The sequence below is a fragment of the Oncorhynchus keta genome, chromosome 21, assembly GCF_023373465.1.
Source record: "Oncorhynchus keta strain PuntledgeMale-10-30-2019 chromosome 21, Oket_V2, whole genome shotgun sequence".
NCBI classification, from domain to species: Eukaryota; Metazoa; Chordata; class Actinopteri; order Salmoniformes; family Salmonidae; genus Oncorhynchus; species Oncorhynchus keta.
The window spans coordinates 55,708,708-55,731,248 of NC_068441.1; the positions used below are offsets into that span (position 1 = coordinate 55,708,708).

Below are 22,541 nucleotides of genomic sequence, written 5' to 3' on the forward strand. Positions count from 1 at the left end.
TCAATGGATTAGTCCACTGAGACCGGGGCATCCCTGTGGGCCCATACAATGACCACTGAGACCGGGGCATCCCTGTGGGCCCATACAATGACCACTCAGACCGGGCATCCCTGCGGGCCCATACAATGGATTAGTCCACTGAGACTGGGGCATCCCTGCGGGCCCATACAATGGATTAGTCCACTGAGACCGGGGCATCACTGCGGGCCCATTCAATGACCACTGAGACCGGGGCATCCCTGCGGGCCCATTCAATGGATTAGTCCACTGACACCGGGGCATCCCTGTGGGCCCATACAATGGATTAGTCCACTGAGACCGGGCATCACTGCGGGCCCATACAATGACCACTGAGACCGGGGCATTCCTGTGGGCCCATTCAATGGATTAGTCCACTGAGACCGGGCATCCCTGTGGGCCCATACAATGACCACTGAGACCGGGCATCCCTGTGGGCCCATACAATGACCACTCAGACCGGGGCATCCCTGCGGGCCCATACAATGGATTAGTCCACTGAGACTGGGGCATCCCTGCGGGCCCATACAATGGATTAGTCCACTGAGACCGGGGCATCACTGCGGGCCCATTCAATGACCACTGAGACCGGGGCATCCCTGCGGGCCCATTCAATGGATTAGTCCACTGACACCGGGCATCCCTGTGGGCCCATACAATGGATTAGTCCACTGAGACCGGGGCATCACTGCGGGCCCATTCAATGACCACTGAGACCGGGGCATCCCTGCGGGCCCATTCAATGGATTAGTCCACTGACACCGGGGCATCCCTGCGGGCCCATTCAATGGATTAGTCCACTGAGACCGGGGCATCCCTGCGGGCCCATTCAATGGATTAGTCCACTGAGACCGGGGCATCCCTGTGGGCCCATACAATGACCACTGAGACTGGGGCATCCCTGTGGGCCCATTCAATGGATTAGTCCACTGAGACCGGGGCATCCCTGTGGGCCCATACAATGACCACTGAGACCGGGGCATCCCTGTGGGCCCATTCAATGGATTAGTCCACTGAGACCGGGGCATCCCTGTGGGCCCATTCAATGGATTAGTCCACTGAGACCGGGGCATCCCTGTGGGCCCATTCAATGGATTAGTCCACTGAGACCGGGCATCCCTGTGGGCCCATTCAATGGATTAGTCCACTGAGACCGGGGCATCCCTGCGGGCCCATTCAATGGATTAGTCCACTGAGACCGGGGCATCCCTGTGGGCCCATACAATGGATTAGTCCACTGAGACCGTTGTGAATCAATCCTTGTGTGCCATGAAAAATGTAATCTATTTGTGACTGCTCCACTAAAGAATCTTGGTCTACCAACTGCCTATCAAACAATTAAAATGGGGTCAGCCCTACATTTGGAACATATCCTGTCTCTTTCTGTTTTAATGGCCCTGTACAAGCCAGGGACGAGCCTCTCCTCAATGTCTGCTTCCTCCTTGGGAATTTTTCCTGGTCACTGTGCTTCTGTTTGCTCTCTGGGGTCGTCGCCGGGTTACTGTAAACCTCTCTGGGGTCGTCACCGGGTTACTGTAAAGCTCTCTGGGGTCGTCACCGGGTTACTGTAAAGCTCTCTGGGGTCGTCACCGGGTTACTGTAAAGCTCTCTGGGGTCGTCGCCGGGTTACTGTAAAGCTCTCTGGGGTCGCGCGGGTTACTGTAAAGCTCTCTGGGGTCGTCGCCGGGTTACTGTAAAGCTCTCTGGGGTCGACGCCGGTTACTGTAAACCTCTCTGGGGTCGTCGCCGGGTTACTGTAAAGCTCTCTGGGGTCGACGCAGGGTTACTGTAAAGCTCTCTGGGGTCGACGCCGGGTTACTGTAAAGCTCTCGGTCGACGCCGGGTTACTGTAAACCTCTCTGGGGTCGTCGCCGGGTTACTGTAAACCTCTCTGGGGTCGTCGCCGGGTTACTGTAAACCTCTCTGGGGTCGTCGCCGGGTTACTGTAAACCTCTCTGGGGTCGACGCCGGGTTACTGTAAAGCTCTCTGGGGTCGACGCCGGGTTACTGTAAACCTCTCTGGGGTCGTCGCCGGGTTACTGTAAACCTCTCTGGGGTCGTCGCCGGGTTACTGTAAACCTCTCTGGGGTCGTCGCCGGGTTACTGTAAACCTCTCTGGGGTCGTCGCCGGGTTACTGTAAAGCTCTCTGGGGTCGACGCCGGGTTACTGTAAAGCTCTCTGGGGTCGACGCCGGGTTACTGTAAAGCTCTCTGGGGTCGACGCCGGGTTACTGTAAAGCTCTCGGTCGACGCCGGGTTACTGTAAACCTCTCTGGGGTCGACGCCGGGTTACTGTAAAGCTCTCTGGGGTGCGTGCCGGGTTACTGTAAAGCTCTCTGGGGTCGTCGCCGGGTTACTGTAAAGCTCTCTGGGGTCGTCGCCGGGTTACTGTAAAGCTCTCTGGGGTCGTCGCCGGGTTACTGTAAAGCTCTCTGCCGGGTTACTGTAACACAATGACTACTGCTGATATAAAAGGTGTTTATAAATACATGTAATTGATTGGTGAGGATTCTGACATCTCAACCCTATGGGCCTTGGTCAAATGGAACCCTATTCCCTCTGGGCCCTGGTCAAATGGAACCCTATTCCCTCTGGGCCCTGGTCAAATGGAACCCTATTCCCTCTGGGCCCTGGTCAAATGGAACCCTATTCCCTCTGGGCCTTGGTCAAATGGAACCCTATTCCCTATGGGCCTTGGTCAAATGGAACCCTATTCCCTATGGGCCCTGGTCAAATGGTACCCTATTCCCTCTGGGCCTTGGTCAAATGGAACCCTATTCCCTCTGGGCCCTGGTCAAATGGAACCCTATTCCCTCTGGGCCCTGGTCAAATGGAACCCTATTCCCTCTGGGCCCTGGTCAAATGGAACCCTATTCCCTATGGGCCCTGGTCAAATGGTACCCTAGTCCCTCTGGGCCCTGGTCAAATGGTACCCTATTCCCTCTGGGCCCTGGTCAAATGGTACCCTATTCCCTCTGGGCCCTGGTCAAATGGAACCCTATTCCCTCTGGGCCCTGGTCAAATGGAACCCTATTCCCTCTGGGCCCTGGTCAAATGGACCCCTATTCCCTATGGTTCCTGGTGAAAAGTAGTGCACTACATAGGGAACAGGGTACAGTTTGAGACAGTCTTAATGTTCTGTCCTCCTTTCCTGTAACTTTCTGTTTAAACCCCCAGGTGGTTCTGAATGAGTTGATCCAGGTGATCGTGAGTGCCCTGTTGAGCTCCTGGGACCCCAGGAAGACTCACCTGTCTGAGGGCAGAGTGAGGTGTGAGGCCAGCCTCCTGCACCGGGACCTGCTACGCAACAGTGAGAGACCTTGATACTTGGCGTGGAGAATAAAAAATAAAAAAAAGGCTCATGCATGCTTTATAACAAGCTATACAGCATTATAAACCGGGTGGTTCGAGCCCTGAATGCTGATTTGGCTGACAGCCGTGGTATATCAGATCGTATACCACAACATTATTTGTTTTGCTCTAATTACGCTGGTAACCAGTTTATGATAGCAATAAGGCACTATGTTTTAATTTTTTTTTTTTTTTTTTTTTTAATTTTACCTTTATTTAACCAGGCAAGTCAGTTAAGAACGTATTCTTATTTTCAATGACGGCCTGGGAACAGTGGGTTAACTGCCTGTCCAGGGGCAGAACGACAGATTTGTACCTTGTCAGCTCGGGGTTTGAACTCGCAACCTTCCGGTTGCTAGTCCAACGCTCTAACCACTAGGCTACGCTGCCGCCACTATGGGGGTTTCTGGGATATGACCAATATACTACAGCTAAGGGATGTATCCAGGCACTCTGTGTTGCGTCGTGTCTAAGAACAGCCCCTAGCCGTGGTATATTGGCCATATACCACACCCCCTTCGTGCCTTATTGCTTAATTTTATTGAATGTGTTACCAAAATATACCGAACCAAAACAGAAACGCAAAGTGCAACAATTTCCTAGATTTTACCATGTGACAGTTCATATAAGGAAATCGGTCAATTTAAATAAATTGAATTAGGCCCCTGGATTTCCTAGATTTTACCATGTGACAGTTCATATAAGGAAATCGGTCAATTTAAATAAATTGAATTAGGCCCCTGGATTTCCTAGATTTTTCACACGGGAATAGAGACCTTTTAAAAGTGTCCGTAGATTTATGTCTGTCCGTACCATAAACCGGATCGCCACCGTGGGGCAACTTGGTTCACAACGTTGACGCCAGCAAACCGCTCTCCCACACAACAACATACACGTGGGTCTGAGGTTGGGAGGCCGGTTGGACGTACTGCCAAATTCTATAAAACTACGTCGGAGGATTATTATAGAGCAATTAACATTAAATTCTCTGGTGGACATTCCTGCAGTCAGCAATGCCAATTACACACTCCCTTAACTTTAGACATCTGTGGCAAAAAGGCACATTTTAGTGGATCCCAGCACAAGGTGCACTTGTGTAATGATCATGCTGTTTTAATCAGCTTCTTGATAATGCCACACCTGTCAGGTGGATGGATTATCTTGAGAAAGGAGAAATTCTCACTAACAGGGTTGTAAACACATTTGAGAGAGGGAGGGAGAGAGGGAAGCTTTGTGTGTCTGGAACATTTTTGATTTCAGTTCATGAACCACGGGGACCAACACTTTTATCTGTTGTATTTTATATTTTTTTGTTCAGTGTAGTTTGACGCTTTCAATAAGAATAACACAAACAAATAAACCTTAAGACATTTACATTTTATATATTTAAATCTTATCAATGTCAATATTTGTATTTATTATTATTATTATTTTTTACAGCTAACCACTGCCTACCCAAAGATTGTGTCCTGGACAAAATTCTGGGGACTCAGATGTTGGATAATTTAGACATCGAGGGGTTAAACCCCCTGTTTAAACGAGTGGAGCGGCATCTACAGGACTTTCCTAAAGAGAGGTGAGAACCACAATACTGTTATTCAGTGGTTTCATTTGGAGTGTAATGACCCAGGTAGACCACTAGATGGCGTGTAATAACCCAGGTAGACCACTAGATGGCGTGTAATAACCTAGGTAGACCACTAGATGGCGTGTAATAACCTAGGTAGACCACGTGTAATAACCTAGGTAGACCACGTGTAATAACCTAGGTAGACCACTAGATGGCGTGTAATAACCTAGGTAGACCACTAGATGGCGTGTAATAACCTAGGTAGACCACGTGTAATAACCTAGGTCGACCACTAGATGGCGTGTAATAACCTAGGTAGACCACTAGATGGCATGTAATAACCTAGGTAGACCACATGTAATAACCTAGGTAGACCACGTGTAATAACCTAGGTAGACCACTAGATGGCGTGTAATAACCTAGGTAGACCACGTGTAATAACCCAGGTCGACCACTAGATGGCGTGTAATAACCTAGGTAGACCACGTGTAATAACCCAGGTCGACCACTAGATGGCGTGTAATAACCTAGGTAGACCACGTGTAATAACCTAGGTAGACCACGTGTAATAACCTAGGTAGACCACTAGATGGCGTGTAATAACCTAGGTAGACCACTAGATGGCGTGTAATGACCTAGGTAGACCACTAGATGGCGTGTAATAACCCAGGTAGACCACTAGATGGTGTGTAATAACCTAGGTAGACCACTAGATGGCGTGTAATAACCTAGGTAGACCACGTGTAATAACCTAGGTAGACCACTAGATGGCGTGTAATAACCTAGGTAGACCACGTGTAATAACCCAGGTCGACCACTAGATGGCGTGTAATAACCTAGGTAGACCACGTGTAATAACCCAGGTCGACCACTAGATGGCGTGTAATAACCTAGGTAGACCACGTGTAATAACCTAGGTAGACCACTAGATGGCGTGTAATAACCTAGGTAGCCCACGTGTAATAACCCAGGTCGACCACTAGATGGCGTGTAATAACCTAGGTAGACCACTAGATGGCGTGTAATAACCTAGGTAGACCACGTGTAATAACCTAGGTAGACCACGTGTAATGACCTAGGTAGACCACTAGATGGCGTGTAATAACCTAGGTAGACCACGTGTAATAACCTAGGTAGACCACTAGATGGCGTGTAATGACCTAGGTAGACCACTAGATGGCGTGTAATAACCTAGGTAGACCACGTGTAATAACCCAGGTCGACCACTAGATGGCGTGTAATAACCTAGGTAGACCACTAGATGGTGTGTAATAACCTAGGTAGACCACTAGATGGCGTGTAATAACCTAGGTAGACCACGTGTAATAACCTAGGTAGACCACTAGATGGCGTGTAATGACCTAGGTAGACCACTAGATGGCGTGTAATAACCCAGGTAGACCACGTGTAATAACCTAGGTCGACCACTAGATTGCGTAAGCACAGAATTGTCTAGAATGTAATTCAGCCCCAAGACCATGATTCCTCCTCCACCAAACTTTACAGTTGGCACTATGCATTGGGGCAGGTAGCATTTTCCTGGCATCCGCCAAACCCAGATTTGTCCGTCGGACTGCCAGATGGTGAGGCGTGATTCATCAGTCCAGAGAACGCGTTTCCACTGTTCCAGAGTTCAATGGCTGCGAGCTTTACACCACTCCAGTCCATGTTTGGCATTGCGCATGGTGATTTTAGGCTTGTGTGTGGCTGCTCTGCCATGGAAGCCCATTTCATGAAGCTCCCGATAAACAGTTATTGTGCTGACGTTGCTTCTAGAGGCAGTTTGGAACTCAGTAGTGAGTGTTGCAACCGAGGACAGACGTTTTTATGCGCTTCAGCACTCGCCGGTGCTGTTCTGGGAGCTTGTGTGGCCTACCACTTCACGGCTGAGCCGTTGTTGCTCCTAGACATTACCACTTGTGGTCCTTCTGTAGCTCAGTTGGTAGAGCATGGCGCTTGTAACGCCAGGGTAGTGGGTTCGATTCCCGGGACCACCCATACGTAGAATGTATGCACACATAAGTCGCTTTGGATAAAAGCGTCTGCTAAATGGCATATATTATTATATATTTATATTACTTAGAGTTGACCCGGGGCAGCTCTAGCAGAGCAGAAATTTGACAAACTACCTTGTTGGAAAGGTGGCATCCTATGACGGTGCCACGTTGAAAGTCACTGAGCTCTTCAGTACGGGCCATTCTACTGCCAGTGTTTGTCTATGGAGATTGCATGGCTATGTGCTCGATTTTTATACACCTGTCTAGCCGACTCCACTAATTTGAAGGGGTGTCCGTCCTTTTAAATTGTTGTGACCATGTCAGACCATGAGACATCCCAAAAAATTTCTCACAAACGTCTGTAGCATCTGAATGGTTTTGGCCCCCAGTTTGGATACAAACGCCAGCTGTACTTCCCAAGAGATATATATAAATATATATCTATCTTAAACATTTTTTGACTAATGAAAACAAATACCAAAATATGAGTTTTTTTTTTTCTCTCTTCTTATGACTGACTGTCTTCTTGTAGAAGTAGCCTTCAGATCGACGGACCGTACAGCCACAGCTTCCTAGAGAAGATCCAGAAGTGTCCGACTGAAGACGACGGCTCTATCGAGTATGCTGTCGGAAAGGTGAGAACCCTCTTCTTCCTTACCCACGCACGCAACTCTGTAAAACCTGAATTTATTTACACAAGGCTCCATAAATATACATTATATTGCTTGGGGCTTTAAGTGCTTGTTGTTCCCAACACAGGTTGTAGTCTAATGTCTAATAAAGTGGATTTGTTTAAAAAATATATATATTTGTCTAATATGGCTGTTTCTCATCAGGTCCACCAGTACAGAGTTGCCATGACAGCCAAGGACTGCTCTATCATGATCACCATAGCAACCTGTGGGGAGGAGGACGGGTGAGGACCTAGTTGAATTCTACCTAGTTGGCCTCTGTAGTGCTACAGTCCACTCCTTGTACTGTTAGCACAAACAGACTGGTTCCCAGGCTAACCAGTCACTACTATATACTGACCCTCATTCTTCTCCCCTGTGTACTGCCTACACGGAGCAGACCCTCATTCTTCTCCCCTGTGTACTGTCTATACTGAGCAGACCCTCATTCTTCTCCCCTGTGTACTGCCTACACGGAGCAGACCCTCATTCTCCTCTCCTGTGTACTGCCTACACTGAGCAGACCCTCATTCTCCTCTCCTGTGTACTGCCTACACTGAGCAGACCCTCATTCTTCTCCCCTGTGTACTGCCTACACTGAGCAGACCCTCATTCTTCTCCCCTGTGTACTGCCTACACGGAGCAGACCCTCATTCTTCTCCCCTGTGTACTGCCTACACGGAGCAGACCCTCATTCTTCTACCCTGTGTACTGCCTACACTGAGCAGACCCTCATTCTCCTCCCCTGTGTACTGCCTACACTGAGCAGACCCTCATTCTTCTCCCCTGTGTACTGTCTACACACGGAGCAGACCCTCATTCTTCTCCCCTGTGTACTGTCTACACTGAGCAGACCCTCATTCTTCTCCCCTGTGTACTGCCTACATGGAGAAGACCCTCAACCCTCATTCTTCTCCCCTGTGTACTGCCTACACTGAGCAGACCCTCATTCTTCTCCCCTGTGTACTGCCTACATGGAGAAGACCCTCAACCCTCATTCTTCTCCCCTGTGTACTGCCTACACTGAGCAGACCCTCATTCTTCTCCCTGTGTACTGCCTACACTGAGCAGACCCTCATTCTTCTCCCCTGTGTACTGCCTACATGGAGAAGACCCTCAACCCTCATTCTTCTCCCCTGTGTACTGTCTACACTGAGCAGACCCTCATTCTCCTCTCCTGTGTACTGCCTACACTGAGCAGAACCTCATTCTTCTCCCTGTGTACTGCCTACACTGAGCAGACCCTCATTCTTCTCCCCTGTGTACTGCCTACACTGAGCAGACCCTCATTCTTCTCCCCTGTGTACTGCCTACACTGAGCAGACCCTCATTCTTCTCCCTGTGTACTGCCAACACTGAGCAGACCCTCATTCTTCTCCCCTGTGTACTGCCTACACTGAGCAGACCCTCATTCTTCTCCCCTGTGTACTGCCTACACTGAGCAGACCCTCATTCTTCTCCCCTGTGTACTGCCTACACTGAGCAGACCCTCATTCTTCTCCCTGTGTACTGCCTACACTGAGCAGACCCTCATTCTTCTCCCCTGTGTACTGCCAACACTGAGCAGACCCTCATTCTTCTCCCCTGTGTACTGCCTACACTGAGCAGACCCTCATTCTTCTCCCCTGTGTACTGCCTACACTGAGCAGACCCTCATTCTTCTCCCCTGTGTACTGCCTACACTGAGCAGACCCTCATTCTTCTCCCTGTGTACTGCCTACACTGAGCAGACCCTCATTCTTCTCCCTGTGTACTGCCTACACTGAGCAGACCCTCATTCTCCTCCCCTGTGTACTGCCTACACGGATCAGACCCTCATTCTCCTCCCCTGTGTACTGCCTACACGGAGCAGACCCTCATTCTCCTCCCCTGTGTACTGCCTACACTGAGCAGACCCTCATTCTTCTCCCCTGTGTACTGCCTACACTGAGCAGACCCTCATTCTCCTCCCTGTGTACTGCCTACACTGAGCAGACCCTCATTCTTCTCCCCTGTGTACTGCCTACACTGAGCAGACCCTCATTCTCCTCCCCTGTGTACTGCCTACACTGAGCAGACCCTCATTCTTCTCCCCTGTGTACTGCCTACACTGAGCAGACCCTCATTCTTCTCCCCTGTGTACTGCCTACATGGAGAAGACCCTCAACCCTCATTCTTCTCCCTGTGTACTGCCTACACTGAGCAGACCCTCATTCTTCTCCCCTGTGTACTGCCTACATGGAGAAGACCCTCAACCCTCATTCTTCTCCCCTGTGTACTGCCTACACTGAGCAGACCCTCATTCTCCTCCCCTGTGTACTGCCTACACTGAGCAGACCCTCATTCTTCTCCCTGTGTACTGCCTACACTGAGCAGACCCTCATTCTTCTCCCCTGTGTACTGCCTACACTGAGCAGACCCTCATTCTTCTCCCCTGTGTACTGCCAACACTGAGCAGACCCTCATTCTTCTCCCCTGTGTACTGCCTACACTGAGCAGACCCTCATTCTTCTCCCCTGTGTACTGCCTACACTGAGCAGACCCTCATTCTTCTCCCTGTGTACTGCCTACACTGGAGCAGACCCTCATTCTCCTCCCCTGTGTACTGCCTACACGGAGCAGACCCTCATTCTCCTCCCCTGTGTACTGCCTACACTGAGCAGACCCTCATTCTTCTCCCCTGTGTACTGCCTACACTGAGCAGACCCTCATTCTCCTCCCCTGTGTACTGCCTACACTGAGCAGACCCTCATTCTTCTCCCCTGTGTACTGCCTACACTGAGCAGACCCTCATTCTCCTCCCCTGTGTACTGCCTACACTGAGCAGACCCTCATTCTTCTCCCCTGTGTACTGCCTACATGGAGAAGACCCTCAACCCTCATTCTTCTCCCTGTGTACTGCCTACACTGAGCAGACCCTCATTCTCCTCCCCTGTGTACTGCCTACACTGAGCAGACCCTCATTCTTCTCCCCTGTGTACTGCCTACACTGAGCAGACCCTCATTCTTCTCCCCCCTGTGTACTGCCTACACTGAGCAGACCTCATTCTTCTCCCCTGTGTACTGCCTACACTGAGCAGACCCTCATTCTCCTCCCTGTGTACTGCCTACACTGAGCAGACCCTCATTCTTCTCCCCTGTGTACTGCCTACATGGAGAAGACCCTCAACCCTCATTCTTCTCCCTGTGTACTGCCTACACTGAGCAGACCCTCATTCTCCTCCCCTGTGTACTGCCTACACTGAGCAGACCCTCATTCTTCTCCCCTGTGTACTGCCTACACTGAGCAGACCCTCATTCTTCTCCCTGTGTACTGCCTACACTGAGCAGACCCTCATTCTTCTCCCCTGTGTACTGCCTACACTGAGCAGACCCTCATTCTTCTCCCCTGTGTACTGCCTACACTGAGCAGACCCTCATTCTCCTCCCCTGTGTACTGCCTACACTGAGCAGACCCTCATTCTCCTCCCCTGTGTACTGCCTACACTGAGCAGACCCTCATTCTTCTCCCCTGTGTACTGTCTACACTCGGAGCAGACCCTCATTCTTCTCCCCTGTGTACTGTCTACACTGAGCAGACCCTCATTCTTCTCCCCTGTGTACTGCCTACACGGAGCAGACCCTCATTCTCCTCTCCTGTGTACTGCCTACACTGAGCAGACCCTCATTCTCCTCTCCTGTGTACTGCCTACACTGAGCAGACCCTCATTCTTCTCCCCTGTGTACTGCCTACACTGAGCAGACCCTCATTCTTCTCCCCTGTGTACTGCCTACACTGAGCAGACCCTCATTCTTCTCCCCTGTGTACTGCCTACACTGAGCAGACCCTCATTCTTCTCCCCTGTGTACTGCCTACACTGAGCAGACCCTCATTCTTCTCCCCTGTGTACTGCCTACACTGAGCAGACCCTCATTCTTCTCCCCTGTGTACTGCCTACACTGAGCAGACCCTCATTCTTCTCCCCTGTGTACTGCCTACACTGAGCAGACCCTCATTCTTCTCCCTGTGTACTGCCTACACTGAGCAGACCCTCATTCTTCTCCCCTGTGTACTGCCAACACTGAGCAGACCCTCATTCTTCTCCCCTGTGTACTGCCTACACTGAGCAGACCCTCATTCTTCTCCCCTGTGTACTGCCTACACTGAGCAGACCCTCATTCTTCTCCCCTGTACTGCCTACACTGAGCAGACCCTCATTCTTCTCCCTGTGTGTACACTGAGCAGACCCTCATTCTTCTCCCCTGTACTGGAGCAGACCCTCATTCTCCTCCCCTGTGTACTGCCTACACTGAGCAGACCCTCATTCTTCTCCCTGTGTACTGCCTACACTGAGCAGACCCTCATTCTCCTCCCCTGTGTACTGCCTACACTGAGCAGACCCTCATTCTTCTCCCTGTGTACTGCCTACACTGAGCAGACCCTCATTCTTCTCCCCTGTGTACTGCCTACACTGAGCAGACCCTCATTCTTCTCCCCTGTGTACTGCCTACACTGAGCAGACCCTCATTCTCCTCCCCTGTGTACTGCCTACACTGAGCAGACCCTCATTCTTCTCCCCTGTGTACTGTCTACACTCGGGCAGACCCTCATTCTTCTCCCCTGTGTACTGTCTACACTGAGCAGACCCTCATTCTTCTCCCCTGTGTACTGCCTACATGGAGAAGACCCTCAACCCTCATTCTTCTCCCCTGTGTACTGCCTACACTGAGCAGACCCTCATTCTCCTCTCCTGTGTACTGCCTACACTGAGCAGACCCTCATTCTCCTCTCCTGTGTACTGCCTACACTGAGCAGAACCTCATTCTTCTCCCTGTGTACTGCCTACACGGAGCAGACCCTCATTCTTCTCCCCTGTGTGCTGCCTACACTGAGCAGACCCTCATTCTTCTCCCCTGTGTACTGCCTACACTGAGCAGACCCTCATTCTTCTCCCCTGTGTACTGCCTACACTGAGCAGACCCTCATTCTTCTCCCCTGTGTACTGCCTACACTGAGCAGACCCTCATTCTTCTCCCCTGTGTGCTGCCTACACTGAGCAGACCCTCATTCTTCTCCCCTGTGTGCTGCCAACAGGTTGGACCAGAGCCTGGAGATCCAGCCTTCGAAGCCTCGCTTCACCTACTCCGTATCCATCCTAGACCTGGACCCTAAACCCTACGAGAGCATCCCTCACCAGAGCAGACTGGACTCCAAGATAGTCAACCACTACCTGAGGAGCACCCTGCCCAACAACCAGGAACTAGCCAATCAGAGTGTCTTCCTGGGCTGGGACAGAGAAGGAGAGGACTGTACTCTGGTGTTCCATCCCGTATAACCACTCCCTCTGCTGTCTGGCCTTCCCGCTTGGTGTTACCTACACTCTCCCTCCCCTGTAGCCTAACCCCTCCGTCCCCCTCCCTTACCCTAACCCCCTCCCTCCCTCCCTCCCCCGTACCTTAACCCCCTCCCTCCCCCGCCCTAACCCCTCCCTCCCTCCCCTGTAGCTTCTAACCCCTCCCTCCCCTCCCTTACCCTAACCCCCTCCCTCCCTCCCCCTTAACCCCCTCCCTCCCCCCCCTAACCCCTCCCTCCCTCCCCGCACCCTAACCCCTCCCCTCCCTCCCCCGTACCTTAACCCCCTCCCTCCCTCCCCCCGTACCCTAACCCCTCCCTCCCTCCCCGTACCTTAACCCCCTCCCTCCCTCCCCCGTACCCTAACCCCCTCCCTCCCTCCCCCGCACCCTAACCCCTCCCTCCCCGTACCCTAACCCCTCCCTTCCTCCCCCGTACCCTAACCCCTCCCTTCCTCCCCCGTACCCTAACCCTCCCTTCCTCCCCCCGTACCCTAACCCCTCCCTTCCCTCCCGTACCCTAACCCCTCCCTTCCCTGTACCCTAACCCCTCCCTTCCCCTGTACCCTAACCCCTCCCTTCCCCTGTACCCTTCCCTGTACCCTAACCCTCCCTTCCCGCACCTAACCCCTCCCCCCCCCTAACCCCTCCCCCCGTGCCCTAACCCCTCCCTCCCCCGTACCTTAACCCTCCCTTTCCCTGTACCCTAACCCCTCCCTTTCCCCTCCCCGTACCCTAACCCCTTCCCGTACCCTAACCCCTCCCTCCCCCTACCCTAACCCCTCCCTCGTACCCTAACCCCCTCCTACTATCCCCTGTACCCTAACCCCCTCCTACTATCCCCAGACAGAACGCTGCTGTGGAACTGATAGAGCAAAATTGAATGAACTGAACTGGGAAAAATACTTTTAAAAAAACTAAAAAGATTTGCCATATTATATAACCTGAGTTTAGGAAACGGAGTGCTGTGTCCCTAATGGCTCCCTATGGGCCTTGGTCAAAGGTAGTGCACTATAGGTGACAGGGTGCCATTTGGGGAGCTATGTTGGCCCATATGACCCCGGGGTCGTCTGAAGCGCATACCAGGAAGTGACGTCTTGTGGTGCGAGGCTCTGAGAGACCAGGGATACAATCAAGAGTTTCTTTGGATTCCCAGTCTCCTCTCCCCCAGCCTCCATCTCCCCCAGCTTCCATCTCCTTTCCCCCAGCCTCCATCTCCTCTCCCCCAGCCTCCATCTCCATCTCCCCCCCAGCCTCCATCTCCCCCAGCCTCCATCTCGTCTCCCCCAGCCTCCATCTCGTCTCCCCCAGCCTCCATCTCGTCTCCCCCAGCCTCCATCTCGTCTCCCCAGCCTCCATCTCCTCTCCCCCCCAGCCTCCATCTCCTCTCTCCCCAGCCTCCATCTCGTCTCCCCAGCCTCCATCTCGTCTCCCCAGCCTCCATCTCCTCTCCCCAGCCTCCATCTCAACACGTCAGAGGGAAGGGAGGACGAGAGCATTTCAGTAGATCTAACCACCTCGGAACTTTCTTCCCCAATGCTCTCCTCCTCACGGCCCTCTGAAAACATTGAGGTCGCAGGACAATGAGGAAAGACTTCATGCGCCCCCAGGGGGTACAACTGAGACCGCGAGGACTAAAAGTGTTGACTCTACGCAGCGCTAACAGAACCTAAACGTTTGCTTGTGGTGTGTTTTCAGTACATTGACCAGTGGAGTGATGGCTGGAACAGAAACGGTTCCCCATGTAGCCATAAGTGGTGCACTAATCAGAGACCAGGATGCCATTTTACCCAGCCTCTCCTCCAGTGAGGGGGGGAATAGTACCTAAAGGGTGTCTAATCCAGTGAGAGGGGCCGAAACCTAAGATGTCTGACTTGAATATCTGTCGTGTTGGGACTTGCCCGGAGAAATGAAGTTTTAGAGAGAATACTTGTCCTGTTGCATGAAATGAGTTTTTCCACTGAATCAAGTTGTCAGGGACCCCCGGCCGTTCCATGTGTTTGATATATTGCAGAGCTGACACACCCCAGTCAACTCTGGGGGTCCCTGAGGAGAGGTTTAAACCCCCTGCTGTAGGGAGTCCCTGAGGAGAGGTTTAAACCCCCTGCTGTAAAGAGTCCCTGAGGAGAGGTTTAAACCCCCTGCTGTAGGGAGTCCCTGAGGAGAGGTTTAAACCCCCTGCTGTAGGGAGTCCCTGAGGAGAGGTTTAAACCCCCTGCTGTAGGGAGTCCCTGAGGAGAGGTTTAAACCCCCTGCTGTAGGGAGTCCCTGAGGAGAGGTTTAAACCCCCTGCTGTAAGAGTCCCTGAGGAGAGGTTTAAACCCCTACTGTAGGGAGTCCCTGAGGAGGGTTTAAACCCCCTGCTGTAGGAGTCCCTGAGGAGAGGTTTAAACCCCTGCTGTAGGGAGTCCCTGAGGAGAGGAGTCCCTGAGGAGAGGTTTAAACCCCCTGCTGTAGGGAGTCCCTGAGGAGAGGTTTAAGCCCCTGCTGTAGGGAGTCCCTGAGGAGAGGTTTAAACCCCTGCTGTAAGGAGTCCCTGAGGAGAGGTTTAAACCCCCTGCTGTAGGGAGTCCCTGAGGAGAGGAGTCCCTGAGGAGAGGTTTAAACCCCCTGCTGTGGGAGTCCCCGAGGAGAGGAGTCCCTGAGGAGAGGTTTAAACCCCTGCTGTAGGGAGTCCCGAGGAGAGGAGTCCCTGAGGAGAGGGTTTAAACCCCTGCTGTAGGGAGTCCCCGAGGAGAGGTTTAAACCCCCTGCTGTAGGGAGTCCCTGAGGAGAGGTTTAAACCCCCTGCTGTAGGGAGTCCCGAGGAGAGGTTTAAACCCCTGCTGTAAGGGAGTCCCTGAGGAGAGGTTTAAACCCCCTGCTGTAGGGAGTCCCTGAGGAGAGGTTTAAACCCCCTGCTGTAGGGAGTCCCTGAGGAGAGGTTTAAACCACCCTGCTGTAGGGAGTCCCTGAGGAGAGGTTTAAACCCCATGCTGTAGGGAGTCCCTGAGGAGAGGTTTAAACCCCTGCTGTAAGGAGTCCCTGAGGAGAGGTTTAAACCCCTGATGTAGGGAGTCCCTGAGGAGAGGTTTAAACCCCTGCTGTAGGGAGTCCCTGAGGAGAGGTTTAAACCCCCTGCTGTAGGGAGTCCCTGAGGAGAGGTTTAAACCCCCCTGCTGTAGGGAGTCCCTGAGGAGAGGTTTACCCCCCTGCTGTAGGGAGTCCCTGAGGAGAGGAGTCCCTGAGGAGAGGTTTAAACCCCTGCTGTAGGGAGTCCCCGAGGGAGAGGAGTCCCTGAGGAGAGGTTTAAACCCCTGCTGTAGGGAGTCCCTGAGGAGAGGTTTAAACCCCTGATGTAGGGAGTCCCTGAGGAGAGGAGTCCCTGAGGAGAGGTTTAAACCCCCTGCTGTAGGGAGTCCCTGAGGAGAGGTTTAAACCCCCTGCTGTAGGGAGTCCCTGAGGAGAGGTTTAAACCCCCTGCTGTAGGGAGTCCCTGAGGAGAGGTTTAAACCCCCTGCTGTAGGGAGTCCCTGAGGAGAGGAGTCCCTGAGGAGAGGTTTAAACCCCCTGCTGTAGGGAGTCCCTGAGGAGAGGAGTCCCTGAGGAGAGGTTTAAACCCCCTGCTGTAGGGAGTCCCTGAGGAGAGGTTTAAACCCCCTGCTGTAGGGAGTCCCTGAGGAGAGGAGTCCCTGAGGAGAGGTTTAAACCCCCTGCTGTAGGGAGTCCCTGAGGAGAGGTTTAAACCCCCTGCTGTAGGGAGTCCCTGAGGAGAGGTTTAAACCCCTGCTGTAGGGAGTCCCTGAGGAGAGGTTTAAACCCCCTGCTGTAGGGAGTCCCTGAGGAGAGGAGTCCCTGAGGAGAGGTTTAAACCCCCTGCTGTAGGGAGTCCCTGAGGAGAGGTTTAAACCCCCTGCTGTAGGGAGTCCCTGAGGAGAGGTTTAAACCCCCTGCTGTAAGGAGTCCCTGAGGAGAGGTTTAAACCCCCTGCTGTAGGGAGCAGACAGTGGCATATCTCCCAGGGTTTGTGTCCCACAATGGCACTATATTCCCTATCCTGTGCACTATTTTTCAACCAGGACCCAGGGCACTAGATAGGGAATAGGGTGCAGACCCAGTAACATGGAAACATAGTGAAGCAAACCACTGATCTGAATAAAACAATTTATGACTGTATTAACCAACACTGTGTGTCCCAAATGGCACCCTATTCCCTATATAGTGCACTACTTTAGACCAGAGCCCTTTTCCCTATATAGTGCACTTCTTTTGACAAGAGCCCTATTCCCTATATAGTACACTTCTTTTGACAAGAGCCCTATTTCCCTATATAGTACACTTCTTTAGACAAGAGCCCTATTCCCTATATAGTGCACTACTTTAGACCAGAGCCCTATTCCCTATATAGTGCACTTCTTTTGACAAGAGCCCTATTCCCTATATAGTGCACTTCTTTTGACAAGAGCCCTATTCCCTATATAGTGCACTTCTTTTGACAAGAGCCCTATTCCCTATATAGTACACTTCTTTTGACAAGAGCCCTCCCTATTCCCTATATAGTGCACTACTTTTGACTAGAGCCCTATTCCCTATATAGTGCACTTCTTTTGACAAGAGCCCTATTCCTATATAGTGAACTTCTTTTGACAAGAGCCCTATTCCCTATATAGTGTACTTCTTTTGACAAGAGCCCTATTCCCTATATAGTGTACTTCTTTTGACAAGAGCCCTATTCCCTATATAGTACACTTCTTTTGACAAGAGCCCTCCCTATTCCCTATATAGTGCACTACTTTTGACTAGAGCCCCTCCCCTCCATAGGGCGGCGCACAATTGGCCGTCGTTGTAAAATAAGAAATTGTTCTTACCTGACTTTACCTGGTTAAATGAAATGGGACTCTGATGAAAAGGAGAGCATTTTATGTCGGGAATTGGGTGCCATTTTAGACTAAAACTAAATCACACGCACTGAGAGACCTAAGATAACACTGTGAGACCTAAGATAACACTTGTGTGTACAGTATAAACAAATTACATTGGACGTTGCTATTTAGCATTTTGTATTTATAATCTTTTTATTTTTCTAGATCTTCAACTAATGCTATATTGACATGTATACATACAGATGGCATTAACAGATATTTATAAATGTTTGAGAGTAAAGAATTGTTTATATTTAATAAACTGATGACAGAGAATGTGGGTTCTGGAGGTTTCTTGACCAAGTCTTCAGACAATTAAAAACATTATTTTGTTTGTTTAGTTTTTAGTTTTGAGGGAAATATTCCTTTAAAGTTGGAAAGAAACGTGTTAAACAGCCACGGACTGTATTACAGTGTCAATAGAAGCCTCTGCTCCGAGGATCCTCAGAAGACTCTGGAAGGAGTCGGGGGCATTCTCGATCACCTTCCTGCTGTCCATCTCGAGCGCTGCAAAACAAAACAAGCTCTATATTTGTGATATCAGGTGTTTGCTAGAATATGTTGTGGCAAATGCCAGTTGGTCTCAGCATGATTTGAAAAAGCACAGTTGTTTGATTTCACTGATCTGTCAAAAGGTTTAGAGATTATTGTGACGGGAGCTATTTCAACATGGTCTCACCCTTCTCAGGCATCTTGGTAAGGAGGTCTATCTTGGGTGTGATTTCCCCCTCATTGGTCACCTCAATGCTCCAGTAGATCGTCAGAGCACACCTGGATCCAATCACAGCTCTGTTAACACCACTGTGGATCTCTCGTATCAGCCAATCAAGACTTGGCCCTATTCTTCAAGACATGCAGTATGGCTACCTTATCTTGAGCTATAGAAAATAGTGACGCATTATACCCGGCTAGTTTAGGTGACTTGATCTGCATGGCCTCTGCCCCCTGCAGCCTCCGGGTAGACTGACCACACATGGATACTTCTCCTGGGAGTGAGAGAGAGAGAGAGAGAGAGAAAGAAAGGGTAACCTAGTGGTTAGAGCGTTGGACTAGTAACCGGGAGGTTGAAAGTTCAAACCCCGAGCTGACAAGGTACAAATCTGTCGTTCTGCCCTGAACACTGTTCCTAGGCCGTCATTGAAAATAAGAATTTGTTCTTAACTGACTTGCCTGGTTAAATAAAGGTAACATAAAGGTATCATAAAGGCTAAATAAAGGTAACATAAAGGTGAAATAAAAAACAACAATGTTGAGACCAATGTTCAAATACAATTAAGTTAATCTCATTCAGTAAGGTCCATTCTCGGGCTGTGATGGTAAACATTAAGAGAGTTCAGATGTTCCATATCGTCAAGGATACAAGACCGTATAATTGATCAATGAGGGGTCTTTGGCCAATTGACCTCAGCTAAAGGCTGTTCTTATGAATGACGCAATGCAGAGTACAGCCTGAAAACACAGCCCTTAGCCATGGTATATTATCCCTGAGGTGCCTTATTGCTATTATAAACTATTTACCAATGTAATTACAGCAGTAAAACAAGTCTATTATAAATTGATTACCATTATAATTACAACAATAAACAAGTGTTATAAACTGATGACCTCATAATTAGAACAGTAAAAAAAGCAATGTTTTGCCGTACCCATGGTATACTGTCTGATATATCACGTCTGTAAGCCAATCAGAATTCAGGGTTCGAACCACCCGGTTTATAATGTCTGATATACCACTGCTTTCAGCCAATCAGAAGCCAGAAGTGAATAAACTCCAGGAAATCTCTTATGGACAGATCTGTGTAAACTGGTACCGTAGAATCTGTCGGGAAGGAATAGGATGTGTGGAATGACGAGCAACAGTAGTTCCGGTGTTTTCCGGGTTTTTCATCAATGGTTATTATTATTATTATATATTATATTTATTATTTGGACAAAACCACGATTTGTGTTATTTATTTATTTATTTATTTGGAAGGGGAGGGGCCAGTCGGCTCAGTAATCTGAGTAATCTGCAAAGAGTAAGGGTGGAGCTCCTCGTACCAGTAGTAGAAGCAGTAATAGTAGTAGCAGTAGTAGTAGTAGTAATAGTAGTAGCAGTAGTAGCAGTAGTAGTAGCAGTAATAGTAGTAGTAGCAGTAGTAGCAGTAATAGTAGTAGCAGTAATAGTAGTAGCAGCAGTAATAGTAGTAGTAACAGTTAGTAGTAGCAGTAATAGTAGTAGCAGTAATAGTAGTAGCAGCAGTAATAGTAGTAGTAACAGCAGTAGCAGTAGCAGTAATAGTAGTAGCAACAGCAGCAGTAGTAGCAGTAATAGTAGTAGCAACAGCAGTAGTAGCAGTAGCAGCAATAGTAGTAGTAGCAGCAGTAGTAGCAGTAATAGTAGTAGCAGCAGTAATAGTAGTAGTAGCAGCAGTAGTAGTAGCAGTAGTAGCAGTAGTAGTAGCAGTAGTAGTAGTAGTAGTAGTAGCAGTAATAGTAGTAGCAGTAATAGTAGTAGCAGCAATAGCAGTAGTAGTAGTAGTAGTAGTAGTAGCAGTAATAGTAGTAGTAGCCGTAGCAGTAGTAGCAGTAATAGTAGTAGCAGTAATAGTAGTAGTAGTAGTAATAGTAGTAGCAGTAGTAGTAGTAGCAGTAATAGTAGTAGTAGCAGTAGTAGTAGTAGTAGTAACAGCAGTAGTAGCAGTAATAGTAGTAGCAGTAATAGTAGTAGCAGTAATAGCAGTAGTAGTAGCAGTAATAGTAGTAGCAGTAATAGTAGTAGCAACAGCAGTAGTAGTAGCAGCTAATAGTAGTAGCAGCAATAGTAGTAGCAGTAATTGTAGTAGTAGCAGTAATAGTAGTAGTAGCAGTAATAGTAGTAGTAGCAACAGCAGTAGTAGTAGCAGTAATAGTAGTAGTAGCAGTAATAGTAGTAGCAGTAATAGTAGTAGTAGCAGCTAATAGTAGTAGCATTAATAGTAGTAGTAGCATAGTAGTAGCAGTAATAGTAGTAGTAGCAAATAGCAGTAGCAGTAATAGTAGTAGCAGTAATAGTAGTAGTAGCAGTAATAGTAGTAGCAGTAATAGTAGTAGCAGTAGCAGCAGTAGTAGCAGCAGTAATAGCAGTAATAGTAGCAGTAATAGTAGTAGCAGCAGTAGCAGTAATAGCAGCAGCAGCAGCAGTAATAGTAGTAGCAGTAATAGTAGTAGCAGTAATAGTAGTAGTAACAGCAGTAGTAGTAGCAATGTAGTAGTAGCAGTAATAGTAGTAGCAACAGTAATAGTAGTAGCAACAGTAGTAGCAGTAATAGTAGTAGTAGCAGTAATAGTAGTAGTAGTAGTAGCAGTAATAGTAGTAGCAGCAGCAGTAGTAGTAGTAATAGTAGTAGCAGCAGTAGTAGTAGCAGTAATAGTAGTAGCAAGGGTAGTAGTAGCAGTAGTAGTAGTAGCAGCAGTAGTAGGTAATAGCAGTAACAGCAGTAGTAGTAGCAGTAATAGTAGTAGCAGCAGTAATAGTAGTAGCAGTAATAGTAGTAGCAGTAATAGTAGTAGCAGTAATAGTAGTAGCAGCAGTAGTAGCAGTAATAGTAGTAGTAGCAGTAGTAGCAGTAATAGTAGTAGTAGCAGTAACAGTAGTAGCAGTAGTAGTAGCAAGTAGTAATAGCAGTAGCAGCAGTAGCAGCAATAGTAGTAGTAGCAGTAATAGTAGTAGCAGCACAGCAGTAGTAGCAGTAATAGTAGTAGCAGTAATAGTAGTAGCAGTAGTAGCAGTAATAGTAGTAGCAACAGCAGTAGTAGCAGTAATAGTAGTAGCAGCAGTAGCAGTAGCAGTAATAGTAGTAGCAGTAGTAGCAGTAATAGCAGCAGTAGTAGTAGCAGTAGTAGCAGTAATAGTAGTAGTAGCAGTAGTAGCAGTAATAGTAGTAGCATTAATAGTAGTAGCAGTAGTAGTATCAGTAGCAGTAATAGTAGTAGCAACAGCAGTAATAGTAGTAGCAGCAGTAGTAGCAGTAATAGTAGTAGTAGCAGCAGTAATAGTAGTAGCAGTAATAGTAGTAGCAACAGTAGTAGCAGTAATAGTAGTAGCAGCAGTAGCAGTAATAGTAGTAGCAACAGTAGCAGTAGTAGCAGTAATAGTAGTAGCAGTAATAGTAGTAGTAACAGCAGTAGTAGCAGTAATAGTAGTAGTAGCAGTAATAGTAGTAGTAGCAGTAGTAGCAGTAGTAGTAGCAACAGCAGCAATAGCAGTAGTAGCAGTAGCAGTAGCAACAGCAGCAGTAGCAGTAATAGTAGTAGCAGTAATAGTAGTAGTAGCAGCAGTAATAGTAGTAGCAACAGCAGTAGTAGCAGTAATAGTAGTAGTAGCAGTAATAGTAGCAACAGCAGTAATAGTAGCAGCAACAGCAGTAGTAGCAGTAATAGCAGTAGTAGCAGTAGTAATAGTAGTGAGCAACAGCAGTAGTAGCAGTAGTAGTAGCAGTAATAGCAGTAGTATCAGTAATATTAGTAGCAACAGCAGTAATAGTAGTAGCAACAGCAGTGAGTAGCAGTAATAGCAGTAGTAGCAGTAATAGTAGTAGCAGCAGTAGCAGCAGTAATAGTAGTAGCAACAGCAGTAGTAGCAGTAATAGTAGTAGTAGCAGCAGTAGCAGTAATAGCAGTAGCAGCAGCAGTAATAGTAGTAGTAGCAGTAAGCAGTAGTAGCAGTAGCAGTAGTAGCAGTAGTAGCAGTAATAGTAGTAGC

At 49.1% G+C, this 22,541-nt stretch overlaps 2 protein-coding genes and 1 long non-coding RNA gene across 5 annotated transcripts in view; 2 read left to right on the top strand and 1 right to left on the bottom strand.

The window, feature by feature from the left end:
* LOC118381784 (inositol-pentakisphosphate 2-kinase-like) overlaps positions 1–13,036 on the top strand; it is a 42,704-nt gene extending 29,668 nt beyond the window's left edge. The window contains exons 8-12 of the mRNA XM_052474585.1: positions 3,196–3,328; positions 4,810–4,945; positions 7,469–7,571; positions 7,773–7,852; positions 12,661–13,036. Coding sequence (XP_052330545.1) covers positions 3,196–3,328; positions 4,810–4,945; positions 7,469–7,571; positions 7,773–7,852; positions 12,661–12,901 — 693 coding nt within the window. The 3' untranslated portion in view covers positions 12,902–13,036. The remainder of the gene's footprint in view (positions 1–3,195; positions 3,329–4,809; positions 4,946–7,468; positions 7,572–7,772; positions 7,853–12,660) is intronic.
* A 1,518-nt stretch (positions 13,037–14,554) lies between these two features.
* LOC127910463 (uncharacterized) lies at positions 14,555–17,516 on the top strand. 3 transcript variants are annotated; one of them, XR_008074970.1, is made up of 7 exons: positions 14,555–15,010; positions 15,048–15,195; positions 15,339–15,391; positions 15,464–15,516; positions 15,767–15,840; positions 16,276–16,672; positions 16,709–17,516. It is a non-coding gene; the product is annotated as an uncharacterized LOC127910463 (long non-coding RNA). The 3 variants fall into 3 exon arrangements; XR_008074969.1 differs by having other exon boundaries at positions 14,555–14,973; positions 15,011–15,195; XR_008074968.1 differs by having other exon boundaries at positions 14,555–15,195.
* Positions 17,517–17,932: 416 nt separating this feature from the next.
* Positions 17,933–18,756, bottom strand: LOC127910462 (centromere protein P-like). Its single transcript, XM_052474283.1, has 3 exons — positions 18,723–18,756; positions 18,498–18,589; positions 17,933–18,325 (listed from the first exon to the last, which is right to left on the bottom strand). Exons 1-3 carry the CDS (start codon positions 18,749–18,751, stop codon positions 18,207–18,209), a joined length of 240 nt encoding a protein of 79 aa, XP_052330243.1. The 5' UTR covers positions 18,752–18,756; the 3' UTR covers positions 17,933–18,206.
* Between the last annotated feature and the right edge of the window lie 3,785 nt (positions 18,757–22,541).